The following is a 14,262-nucleotide window of genomic DNA, read 5'->3' on the forward strand; positions in this document are numbered from 1 at the left end:
AAAGTTAATAATGAGGGGTGTCATTTGCAACTGCAACCGCCAGTACCAACACAACCAGCTTGAATATAGGGTAATATCATATCATAGTAAATCATGCAATACCGTATAATATAATATAATATAATATAATATAATATAATATAATATAATATAATATAATATAATATAATACAATACAATTCAATATAATATAATATAATATAATATAATATAATATAATATAATATAATATAATACAATATAATATAATAAGGATTCAAATGCAAACATTTGATGACACACAATCTACTTTTGGATACTTTAATTGCTGCTATACTATACTCCACAAGTAAAGGTTATTACTAGCTAATCATATTTCATTTATTATTATTATTATTATTATTATTATTATTATTATTATTATTATTATTATATTGTTATTATTATAAAAAGGAAAACAGCATAGGAACCTTTAGATGGTCCGTTGTTCAGGGGCTCGTAATTGATGTAACTCACAACAGTGCGCTGTTTCCATGGATGTCCACCATGTCACGACAGTCAGTGCGTTGACAGCTAGCAAAATCCTAAGGCTTCAGAAATGAAATTATGAAATTGTGTACATAGTTAGAGAGGTCGCCGCTTATAGCTACACACACCTCAAGTTTATTAATGTTAATGTCAACGTTATCTGCTGAAAGGACGAGCAGGATGAACCGTTTTAATTCCACCGTCCCCGTTGAAGAATACCTCGGTAGGTGTGTTAGCTGTGCAGGGTTAGCAGTCGAGCTCTTTAGCTAACTCTTCCCAGCTAACTTATTCATCTGTGCGTGTTTGATTATGCGTGTGTGTGTGTGTGTGTGTGTGTGTGTGTGTGTGTGTGTGTGTGTGTGTGTGTGTGTGTTTTTCCTTACAGCGGACAGTAATGTCTTATTTTACCTGAGTGATGCAGTGACCCAGCTGCTGGAACATAAAGAGGAATACACCCAGTTTGGGGTGATCCGCTACTTCGCTGAATAGTATGTACACAAAAACGTGTTAGACATTCAGTCACCTCTCTAGCTACATGTGTAGGGAGGGTTCCACTGTAGGTCTGGGCAGCAGCCCTATTAAAACTTTTTGACATAGACTTAAATAAGCATTTTTAAATTACATTTGTGTCGTTCCATTCCTAGTCATCTAGGGTTTCCCAGTTCATGTCAAATATTTCAGTGAAAGAAAATCATGTAAAAATCTCTATCAACCTCTCAAAATCCTATAGCTGTACTTTATATACTTTAGTTGTTCCCACTTCAAAACAGGTCGTGGTTGGAATATGGTCATATTCATTCAGTAACCATTGCAGTGGCTGACTTTTCTTTGTTTTTATTGTGGACAACTTCTTCTAAACCAGTGCAGATGAATCTTAACTCGTTTAGAAATAGATATACATTGCACGCTTGTATTCTTTGTATATGTGATGCAGACAGCCAGTGATGCACATTGTCCTCTATTGCTTTTGTGCTAAATGTAGTTTATAACTAGACCTCATTTCTCTTGACAGTCAGACTGTCATGCATAATTTTTAGCCAACTGATTACATGAATATAGAGGTGAGGTGGAATTTTGCTTCTTTGTTTTAATTTGTGTGTGTTTGTAGTTTCAGCAGTGTGAAGAACAGTAACCACGTTCTCTTCAGGGAGTATAACTACATCAGGGCCACTCCTCATAACAGAGCCTCCTTCATCAGAGTCTTCTGGAGGTGCTACAGACAGATCGGCAAGAGTGGAGGTGAGAGCCAAAAATTTGACGATAATAATGTTGTGATAATCATTAAATAAATGCCTCTTTCTCTATATAAGGCTGGGTTTCTATTATACACTGAACAAAAATATAAACGCAACACTTTTGTTTTTGCTCCCATTTTTCATGAGCTGAACTCAAAGATCTAAAACTTTTTCTATATACACAAAAGAACCATTTCTGTCAAATATTGTTCACAAATCTGTCTAAATCTGTGTTAGTGAGCACTTCTCCTTTGCCAAGATAATCCATCCCACCTCACAGGTGTGGCATATCAAGATGCTGATGAGACAGTATGAGTATTGCACAGGTGTGCCTTAGGCTGGCCACAATAAAAGGCCACTCTGAAATGTGCAGTTTTGCTTTATTGGGGGGGTCAGAAAACCAGTCAGTATCTGGTGTGACCACCATTTGCCGCATAGAGTTGATCAGGTTGTTGATTGTGGCCTGTGAATGTTGGTCCACTCCTCTTCAATGGCTGTGCAAAGTTGCTGGATATTGGCAAGAACTGGAACACTCTGTCGTATACGTATCGTATACGTGTCGTATCCAGAGACAATAAAAGGCCACTCTAAAATGTTCAGTTTTATCACACAGCACAATGCCACAGATGTCGCAAGTTTTGAGGGAGCATGCAATTGGCATGCTGACTACAGGAATGTCCACCAGAGCTGTTGCCCGTGAATTGAATGTTCATTTCTCTACCATAAGCCGTCTCCAATAAAGCAAAACTGCACATTTCAGAGTGGCCTTTTATTGTGGCCAGCCTAAGGCACACCTGTGCAATATTCATACTGTCCAATCAGCATCTTGATATGCCACACCTGTGAGGTGGGATGGATTATCTCGGCAAAGGAGAAGTGCTCACTAACAGATTTAGACAGATTTGTGAACAATATTTGACAGAAATGGTTCTTTTGTGTATATAGAAAATGTTTTAGATCTTTGAGTTCAGCTCATGAAAAATGGGAGCAAAAACAAAAGTGTTGTGTTTATATTTTTGTTCAGTGTAAGTAAAGTCCGACTTATTACAGACAGTGAATTTAACACATGATGTCACACCAAATATACAGTAGTTTACTGTAATTAGTTGCCAAATATTAGTTTACTGACTTAAAAAAACCCACTTGACTGGTTGGTTTGACTGACATCAACGTTACATTTCTGCAGCTAAAATGACTTGTATGTGTTGTTGTACCCCAGACTTATTGTCCATGCTGGAGTACAGGTCTCTGCTGCAGTTACTGTGTCCAGATTTCCCAGCAGAGATAGTGCAGACTGCAGCCAGGTCAGTACACTGAGACACACCACAGACAGCACACTGTACTCTTTCCCTTTGATGCATTTAAAAAAATCTATATGTATATAAAATGTATAATATAATAATTTTAAAATGTATAATTTAGATATATACAATCAACATCAAATGAACTTCCTGCAACTACAAAACAGAGACCCACACAGGAGGGCCAACTCCTCAGGTCAAGACTCTGCTGTCCACTAAGGCAGAAACTTGTCCATCCTAAGAACAAAACACCCAGGCATAAACAGAGTAATGTAGTTTATGCTGTTCAATGCAGCCAGGACTGCACAGATTTGTACTTTGGGGGAAACAACCTCTCCATAAATGAATGGCACAACACAGGAGAGCCAACTCCTCAGGTCAAGACTCTGCTGTCACTTACATCTGAAGGAGAAACATCATTCCTTTGAGGACAACAATGTAAACATCTTGGCTCAAGAAGACAGATGGTTTGAAAGAGGAGCTAAAGAATCCATCTATGTAAAACTGGAAACGACCGTCTTTGAACAGAGGAGGTGGCCTAAGACATTACTTATCACCCACCTACAATGCTGTACTGAGTTCCCTCCCCAGACAGCTTAACAACCATTCACACCTGGGCTCACCTAGCCTTAGAAACCCACATGAAGGCCGGTTGGGTCAGTGACCCACAAGTGGCCCTAACGACTCTGTAAAGATACTCCCACACAGAGTTTAAAAGCCTGCAGCTCCTCTCCAGTTAGTTAGAACTGAAGAAGCCTCTTGGATGAGAGGTGAAACGTCTTCAAGAAACTGAAACAAGTCCAATTGCCTACGATACAGCACTGAGAGTTTACATGACCTGGATGACTGAGAACCTTCATCATCTAAAGTAGTTGTAGTAGTATTAAATTGTAGTCATCATCATGTATTTAAGCTGTGTTTAATGTGCATACGTTACAACAGACTTAACAAGTAAGTGTAATATCTTATGGTCATTGTGCCCTTTATACATACAGCCAGTATTTTTCTATTTATTTTCCTGTTGCGTACCACTCAGATTTTTTCATTTTTATGCACATACTGTTTTTTCTTTGATTAAGTAGTTGGGTCCCTTAATGACTCGCTTATAACTGGACTTAACTGGTTGACAGTAGACTGTTGCTAATTGTGATGTTTTCTCTTTTCTTGTCCTGAAGAATTGTTCTGATGGACGATGCCATAGATTGTCTGATGTCCTTCTCTGACTTCCTTTATGCCTTCCAGCTGCAGTTCTACTACCAAGGTACAATGAAACTACTGTGGTAAATTGTCTGTTTGCAGTGTGTCCGTAACCTTTCCTTCCTAGAGTAATTTTAAAGTGAGAATTTGTTGGTGATATTCCAAATGGAGCCTATTAAAAACCACTTTGTTTTACCAGTGTTTAATATGTCTGTCTTGACAATAGATAGTCCATCATGGGGTCAAATTCTCATTGTTGAGAATCTTCGCTGTCCGTAAGGCAGAGAGAAAAATGAACACTCTGTTGAGGAACCTTCCTGTCCATCAATGAGTTAATGCATTAATTGGTGCAAAAGATGAAGGAGAGTGATTGTGCTCAACTTCAGCTGTAAGAAATGATCAGTATTTACACTGAGACTGACAGAGTTCAGCCTGCATTCAATTCATCTTGGGGCACCAGCCGTGATTGTGTACATATATATATATATACATATATATATATATATACATATATATATATATATATATATATATATATATATATATATATATATATATATATATATATATATATATATATATATATATATATATATATATGTATATACATATATATATATATATATATATATATATATACATATATATATATACATACATACATATATACACATATATATATATATAACTTATTTATGTACACATATTTGGCCAATAAAGCTGTTTCTGATTTAGATTTTAAATAAACTACCAGCTACGAAAACTAATGACTATTGAACACTAAAATGAATAAATGAATGTAACAAAACGCTAAATGTGGCCTGTTATCTCATGTGTCTGTAGAGTTCCTGGACAGTGTGCTGGTGATCTACCAGGATCTGTTATCAGGGAAGAGTCCCAACACTGTCATCGTCCCCACATCCACCTCCATTGAGCAGCTCCCCTCGCTGGCTGCAGATGAGAACGACAAGGAGGAGCAGCAGCAGGATGGGGTGGATCCGTCCACTCTGGCTCAGTGTATCGACGCCCTCTGTGACAGGTTCAAACACAGGTAGGACACACATACACATTCCAGTAATCACTCACTGGGACCACACACTCTCTCCAAACTTGCCGTTTGATATTATATTGTGTTTACAAGAGAAGACATGTCACTGACAGAGAGGAATATTTTGCATGTTCGGGATGAGCCGAGCACTCGGCTGAAACCAGTATCCTGTATGGATAATGTAATAACAATAATAACAATACATTAAGCTTATGTAGCACTTTTTAAGATACTCAAAGACGTCACAAAAGTAGACAGTAGACAGTAGGCTTTCTTTATTTGTCATTCAAATTACACCTTACAGTGCAGATCAGAACGAAATTTCATTGCAGTTGGCTCAGTATAGCACAGGATAAAAACAGCAGCAAGTATTTACATCAAATAAATTAATAAAGAGTGTAAACATAAATACTATATAAAATATAAAATAAAAGACACCAACCAAACAAAAAACACATACAGGGACATATCATAAAGGGGATTATAGGTTGTAGGCAGTTTTAAAGAGGTGTGTTTTGAGGGATTTGAGGGAAGTTTGAAGTGGATTCGCTCAGGGACAGGGAGCCAGTGGAGGTTCTGAAGGACAGGGGTGATGTGGTCACAGGTCTGGGAGTGAGTGAGCAGATGAGCAGCAGAGTTCTGGATATACTGGAGTTCTTAAAGTATTTTGGATGATGAACCATAGAGGACACTGTTATACTTTTTATGGGCACATTTATACGAGTTGAATGTTTCAATATTCAAAGTTTGATGAAAGAAAATCATCAGCTGTGACCACATCATCCTGTGCAAACTACTCACACAGCTCTGCCTCCTCCCTGATGCCTGCAGCTCTGTTGCACTGTACACACACACACATGCACACACACACACACACACACACGTGGCAGTCACAACTTACAGCCTGTGACTCGTTGCTACTACTGGTTAGATAATGTCCCATTGGCACACTGCTGGGTTAGTAAAACATCTTGACTCAGCTGAATGCTTTCCACAAGAATATAGTCGCAGGGCTGAATATATACATGTCTGTTTGCACAAAGCACACCATCAGTTAATCTAAACAGATAATTAAACCAGAGTAAAGATCTGAAACTCCCCCTCTTCACACACACTCTTTTTCTCTTGCTTTCTTTCTTATTATTTTTGCTGAATATACAATGTAAAGAACATTATTATTTTATTTTACTTTATATAGCTGGCCTGACACTTCATCCTCACTATAGCTCATAAAAATAGAAAATTGTGGAGTATTAGCCTACAAATTCAAGTGTTAATTGTAGGCATTAAAGGTGCAGTAAGTGATTTTAGAGAAAGGTAGTTAATTGTTGAATCTCATTCACACAGGTAGTCAAATACTGACACTTTGGGCTGGTAGGTCAGGCCGCCATCTTACATAATGCACATACATACATCAATACTTACATAGCCGAGTTCAGAGGTCACTAATAGGTGGATTGCAGTCCGGGTCCAGACCCAAACGCAATCCTGTCCGGACCTGGACTTATAGTTGATAAAATATTGAGAATTATTACATTTTGACGGAGCACTTCTCTATTAACTGTCACAGCTTTTCCAGCCTTTCCGGCACTGGTTTAGCAGCTCTGGGAAACTAACAAACCAGTTGCGTGTGTTGTAAATCATCTCACATGACGCTGCTCAACCAATCAAATTGGCCCATTCAGACAAGCAGGACATCTCGAGTGAGTGAAAAAAAAAACACACAGACAGAAAACTGTTGGAGCAATGCACAAGTAAGACAAGAGATATTTTATATGGTGTGCGCTAAAAAGAGAAAAGTAAACCACAAAAATTGAGCTTTTAAACATGTTCATCCTTCCAACGGGCCGTTCGAAAGTAGTGTGACTGTGACAGTCAAGAATGTGGCAATTATGAGAAGTGGTAATGTGAAGCGCCACAAGAAGCATAAGTCTTTTAAGTAAACAAACCCACTGAAATCTGAAATAAAGACACAGAAAATAAAGGCAGCTTTCTGCACTATCAACATTATTAAAATTAATATCATCCCCGCTACTTGTTTGTATGAGGAAGACCCGACACCAGCCCAGATCTAAAATTCTTGCAGGTAACGCTGGAGCTCTATTCTCTCACTGAACAGGAGAAAGTGTGGGCGTGCGATATAAGAGGGAAAGAAAGGCTTTACAGCTTCTAAGATGTGTTGATATTGTTTATCATAAAGGTGGTTGAGTATGTTAAAATGTGAAATGGAGTTAAAAATACATTTTAGAAAAAATACATAGAGATGACTTTGATTTTCCCTTTATCTTTCATTTTTAACTCCATTTCACATCTTAACATTCTCATTTTAAGAGGCAAATTTTTCAAAATCTCTCTGTTATGTATTGTATTTTAAAATGCAGCCCTTATGCTACTCAAAATGAGTATAGAGTATGTATTTATTATTTAAGTACTTATTTAAAATCCCTTCAGTTCAATGTGAAAATTGACAATATTGTTGAAATATAGAATTTAATATTTAATTTGACACTCAGTTGTTGACTACATACGGAGGTTGATACAACTACTTGGCTCCTTCAGTATACTGTATATGGCACTGAATCATAATGCGAGTTAGTCACCATGATGTTCTGGACCTTCGCTTCAGGACATTTTCTCTAACAAGACCTTTTTGGATTTTAATTGCATAACCCTGGCCTAAGTGTTTGACTGCATGCACACACTCTCTCTCTTACAGACACACACACCACATAATTAATTAACATTTTATTTAGATTTGTGTAGAAATAAACAAAGAGATTTCCTGACTTTCCATCAAAAATATCCAGTTTTCGTTGCTACAAACACAGCTGGGAGTTGTCACGAAGCCTCACGGTGGGATACTTACAAATGTTGAGACAAAGTTTATTCTTTATTCTCAAACTTGTTCTGTAACTAGTTCGTTCACTCTTGGTCAAAAACAATGGATGAGCTCAATTCAGAGGTTTTCAGTAAAATAGCAACTTATGATCAACCCGTATCAATTTCAGGTAATATTAACCTCTGGTTAAAGCCCCGTTACGAGTAGGGATACAGATACAGATCATTTGGTTGGCTGAACAGATACAGATACAGATACAGATAATGGTGTACTCACTCATTCCTACTGTATGTGATAAGTGACATTTACATCTGATGTCACACTTTGTCAAAATGTTGTTGCATTGGTTTCTCAAACTTTTTGTGTCCAAAGCACAGCAAAGGGCCAGCCAAAATCTCACACCACACCTGTATCCGTATCCACACAAATATTTTCTTAGGGTATAGATTTTGCATCCGTATTAGGAAGTGAATGTGTACAAGAAAGGCTATAGTAAATTGAAAACTCATTCATTAATTGCTGTAATGTTGTAAATTACAATAATAATCTCTAGGCCCACCTGAACATGGCCCAACAGTGTGCCTCGCCACACCATTTGGGAACCTCTATGTGAACCATTGTTCACCTGTCAAAATTCAACCAATTAATAAGACGTGCTGAAAGCATGTTAACATGTACACAATGCAATGACAACACCCTGACAGCACATTATTACAACCAATTACAATTATTACTGCCTGCCTGCCTGCCTGCCTGCCTGCCTGCCTGCCTGCCTGCCTGTCTGTCTGTCTGTCTGCCTGCCTGCCTGCCTGTCTGTCTGTCCGCTGCCTGCCTGTCTGCCTGTCTGTCTGTCTGCCTGCCTGCCTGCCTGCCTGCCTGCCTGCCTGCCTGCCTGTCTGTCTGTCTGTCTGTCTGTCTGTCTGCCTGCCTGCCTGCCTGTCTGTCTGTCTGTCAAAAGAATAATGGCAGCGCAATAGTGTCAAAAGATACACTCACAGAATTTTACAGGTGTGCGGTTGAGTTCAATAATCAGGTTCAAGGTTTGAACATTATTATAACCAATGGGAGATTAGTTGATAATAGTACTAACTGACAATCTATGTGTTGTTGATGATATGACCAGAAGTTTAGCGAAGTTGAATAAAGTTGAAACGATTTGAGAATAAAAAGAGTCACTTCCTGACTGGTGCTGGTGACTGTCCAGCCTGGGCCACCAAATGGCCATGAGACGGCCCTGTGCTTTGCGGCAGCTAAGCACAAGCAGGAGTGCTGTTGAGTACTCACTGTAGCATGTACTTGTTGTTACGAGTGTGTTTTAGCTGATGTGAATTTTTTGTGTCTGTGTGTAGTCATCCCCCCAGGTCCAGTATGAGGGAAGCACTGGGACAGACTGACAAAGTGTCTTACTACGGCTTCCTAATGAGCCTGGCTAAACATGAGACCATCAACCAGACTGTTGGTGAGTTCAACATTACTCATTACCATTACTACTATCACTATCATGAATGGTATGAATTCCCTCTAAGGCTCGACTCAAGGAACTGAGGACTTGCAACTGGAGTTATCTTCTGAGAGAAATAACTTGCTTGAGGTTTGATTACCTGAAGACTGGGCTGGTGAACTGCCTCACTGTATGTAATAAATAACATAACCATGATGCACCCAAAGATCTAGTTTTAGCTGGCAACAGAATGGAATGGAAAACAGCCTTTTAACATAAAAATAGTTCATCTATACACATAGAAGCATAGCTTGAATTGTTTTTTTGCAGCTGTAGAAGACAGAGAGGTGTGGCCACTTTCTGCTGAAGGCATTGGCGATAAAAATATCTATTAAAATGTTTTTGTATAAGTGCTGACACACCTTAATAATAAATCATCTTAACTGCTGAGGAGAATGTCCGGAATAACAGTCAGCACACTGCTTGCTTCAGGGGTTGATGAAAGAGTTGAGCCAACAGTCTGAACAATCGATGGAAAGTAAAAACCAAAACAATAAGCTAAAATTAGTTGATTTGGCAATAATTCTCAGGGCTCATCACTGGAAACCTTTCACATGACACAGCATCATTTGAATCAATACAAATTTAGGGCATTTTCATGAAAAGTGTTGGGGCATCATGATACATTTATAGGGAATTTAGGAAATCACGTCGGTAGCACCACCCTTGAAGATGGGAATGATTCAGTCTCATAAATTAATACTTAACTGTCAATTTGATTAATAATTAACTTAATAACTATGACTAATTAGTAAAGTCAAAGGATGTTGGAGTAGAGGTTGGCAACATTCACTCTTCTACAATATTAAATAGACAGCATGTGGGTTGTGTGTGTGTGTGTGTGTGTGTGTGTGTGTGTGTGTGTGTGTGTGTGTGTGTGTGTGTGTGTGTGTCTGGAAGATCTGAACAAAATGCTGGCTAGAGTTTGTAATGCCATGCAACGTGGCACTGACAAAGAAAGCTACAAACAAAATGGCTGACCAAAGGAGACTACAACATGGCCGCCAAGGGACAACTCATGTCTGTGCAGGAAACCTGAGAGAAAGATGTTTCTAAAAGTCAGTGTGTTCAGCTCTCAGTACTTTTGTAGCTTCTAACTGAATCTCTTTAGTTCTCTCATCCTGTTTGTTCTTTCAAACCTCTGCTGTGTTTAACTGTTTCGTCATGTTCACGATCAGCTGTGTCATGTTTAGTGACTGCTGGTGAAAACACAACATTGTTTGTGAAGAAGTTACAGTAAATAAAACGTGTTTGTAACTGAATTAGCGGAGCCACTTTGTTAGCGGTGATTCTTCGATAGCACTGAGGGGCCCAGTTGTGGTGGAAATGCAAATCCAGGCCGTGCTGGGCTGCTGCACCGAGTCAAACCGACTGGAGCCAGGCTGGCAGGTGTAATGGAAAAATGGCATAGATGTGATATGGTCGAGGCTGGGGAAAGAGTGTGTGAGATACTGGTGCCAGGTTCAGAAAGGTGGTTAGTTGCACTTAGTGGTGTGGCAAAGCCAACGATCAATAACCTGACTACACAGAGATCATCTTTGGAGAGAAGTTCACAACTGGGTTAGAAGACCTAGAGGATTGTGGGGAATTGAGTCCTTTGTCACGGATAAAGAGCAAGTGGTCTCACAAACAATTCGATGTAAATCCCAGAATGAACAAATTCATCTTTGGATCCCAACAACAGCTTTACAAACCTGAATCTTTTCTTTCTGCAGGGGCGTTACCAAGCAAGGCAGAGCTGCTCATTGACCCAGAGATGGACCAAGAACTGGACAAACTGTAAAAGCAAACACACACACTCACACACACACACACACACACACACACGCACACACACACCTGTATCAATAGGCACAGACAGTATACTGTTTACTGCACAGGGTGACTGTTTCTTCTGTCCTCCTTCCTGTACTTGCCTTTCACTTCCTGTCCCCTCTTGTCTCCTTTCTTCTCCTGTCCTTTGTTCTCCTTTCTTGACCCATGCTGTCCAGAATTGCCCAGATCTCAGTGAGTCCTGGCAGCAACAGCAGTGGCAGTGCTGTTGGGGGGCTGAAGGAGGTGCAGAGGAAGGCCTCCCCCAGGAGGAACATCCACCACAGGAGGAAGATGGAGGTGGAAAGTGATGGCTCCACAGAAGAGACGGACTCCTCTGAAAACTGACCTCTGACCTATCACCACCCTGTGACAAATCACCTTCCATCTGAAGTCCAGCACACACTGTGGCCGTATGGCATATGTGAAAGGTTTCCTGCCCATTATTTTCTATGTAAAGCCACACACTCGTAGTGGATTAGAGAGCACTCCACCCTGCTATTGTTTTCTCTTTGTCCAGTGAAGCAGTGAGGGATAAACAGAATATCACTGCATGCAGGGCAGATGCTACTACTGTTCTTTATGTGCTGTGATGATGTACAGGTCCTGTGACTGCACATGGTCATATGACATGCCACAGTTTTTTATCACTGATGCTCTGTAGATGGTAACAAGTGATGTTATGGGTGGTTTTATCACCCGCTGTGGAGCCTTCCTGTCCTGACCCGTGCAACAACTATACCAGGTTGTGATGATTTCTATCATACCATCATGGATTTAACTAACTAAAGGTGAAACTAACAAAGTAGTTATAGATGCTGTCAGTTAGCTTCTGCTTATGAAGCAAAACAAGGCAGGTTTCATGGCTGCTTTCACAGGAAGTGACAGGGATTAAAAAACAAAGGCACTTCTTTAAGTTTGAATTATTGACTGAGAATGCTTGATTTTTCATTAAAAGCTGCACTTGATGTTAGCAAACCAACCTTGATTACAAACATTTCATCACACTTGGGTTTCTGTATTCCTGTGTCTGTACATGGTGCCGTTGAAAGGGTGGCCACAACACTGGACATTAACACTTTAAGTTCCCTGAAGAAAGTAAAAGTATTAATAATGAGTCCAACACTGATTGCAATGACAGATACATGTTCTCTGTTTGTTACATGTTGTGTGAGCATGTTAAAGAACTGTTAAATAATGTGTTTCCTTGTTCCTCCTGCTCATAACCTGCACAGTGAACAGCTCAGCATGAACTGCTCATTTATTTATGACTGTATTATTGATGAATAGAATGGCATTAAGGTTGATATGTGAATGTGATATGACATGTATAACATCCTAACTCACACTGTGATTAAAAAAGATGTAACTGTGATGCCTTATGCAGATGATTTCTGTTACTCACTGACTCAATGGGATATTTTATTGATGTTAAATGGGGTCTAAAAGTAATTACCAGAAAGTCGGGGGACACATAAGGGACAAGTAAAAGTTTGGTCCAATTGATGCTGCAGAGCTCATGATATCTCGGCTTTTAGTTCCTTGTTTTGGTTAAACTCCAAAAACACTGGACCCTACATTTCCCAGAATGCAAGGTAATGTTTTATTAGACCCTCCCTGTCTCTTAAAAACCAACAGGCTTTCTGTTTGAAAGTGTTGTGTATGTCCAGATTACCCTGATGACATCACTGTGACATTACCTCAGGCAGCTCCAGAGACACAGACCACATTATACACTGAAGGAAATGACTAGTTTCACATCTAATTCTGTCACATAAGATCAATATAAAGGATCACATTCAATGCAAAGTTTTGTCTATCATGTTGAGTCAATGTGAATAAATTAAATGTATTGATGTGTGATTTACTTCAGGAGACGGAATAACCAACTTCACTTATGTATAACACTTGAATATTGAACACACAGAGAAGTTCACCTTAACTTCATGTGTAATAACCGAACAAACGTCTGCATTAATTATATTATTATGATTATTAATTAATTAATTAATTAATCAGACTAAATGAATGTATTCCCATGGACTCCACATGATAGAAAAACCTTCCATTAAACAAGTTTGAATGTTTGTTAAAATCCTGATGGTCAATGTTTTAGGCAAATTTTATGAATGTGCAACTGTTTTCACCAGCTCAGGTGTTCCAACCCGACACATCATCATATGCAAACAACTGAGTAGGCTGATTGTCAGTGTCTCCCACAATGTCATATATCATATATCACCACTCCCAGAACAACTTGTCTGTTGCAGTGTTAAGGCGACACACATACGGACCTTTGTCGTACGGCTGCAGGCGTCAGGTTTAGACACTAAATCTTCTTGGTTAGATTTAGGAAAACATCATGGTTTGGGTTAACATCACTATGTTACTTCTGTAACTTCACCTACAGATGTACCTATGTTACCCAAGTAACTTTCATTGGATTATGTATGCGATGTAAATTCACCATGTTAGTAAATTCATAGAACGCACTGTTGACTTCTGGTTTCTCACTGGACACAAACAGTGCTGTCCTGAATCAAATCCAGTGTTTGTTTAACTCGTTAACTTGTCACCTCCCTGTATGGACTTTTCACTCTTTATACTCCTGATCCTCACTTCCTCCTTTACTGCAGAAATAATTACTGTGGCCACTAGATGTCACCGTCTAACAACAAATGTAAATATGGGTCGGAATTAGCTGCTTTTATTTTCAACCTGTCAGTTGTTTTTCCAGAACAGGCTCTACCAACCATGAAGGTAAACTGACCTGCATCAGAAAAATGAGTGCAGTGTCCCTTTAAATCAAACACATGAAAGGT

General features: G+C 39.2%; 1 protein-coding gene across 1 annotated transcript; it reads left to right on the plus strand.

Annotated features, from left to right (window-relative positions):
* Window positions 1-517: 517 nt before the first annotated feature.
* On the plus strand, window positions 518-12,815 carry cstpp1 (centriolar satellite-associated tubulin polyglutamylase complex regulator 1). The gene is made up of 9 exons (XM_073472077.1): window positions 518-730; window positions 893-995; window positions 1,616-1,746; window positions 2,962-3,046; window positions 4,219-4,304; window positions 5,084-5,291; window positions 9,477-9,586; window positions 11,344-11,407; window positions 11,620-12,815. Exons 1-9 carry the CDS (start codon window positions 649-651, stop codon window positions 11,786-11,788), a joined length of 1,038 nt encoding a protein of 345 aa, XP_073328178.1. The 5' UTR covers window positions 518-648; the 3' UTR covers window positions 11,789-12,815.
* Window positions 12,816-14,262: the final 1,447 nt, after the last annotated feature.

The sequence above is a fragment of the Pagrus major genome, chromosome 8, assembly GCF_040436345.1.
Source record: "Pagrus major chromosome 8, Pma_NU_1.0".
Lineage (NCBI taxonomy): Eukaryota > Metazoa > Chordata > Actinopteri > Spariformes > Sparidae > Pagrus > Pagrus major.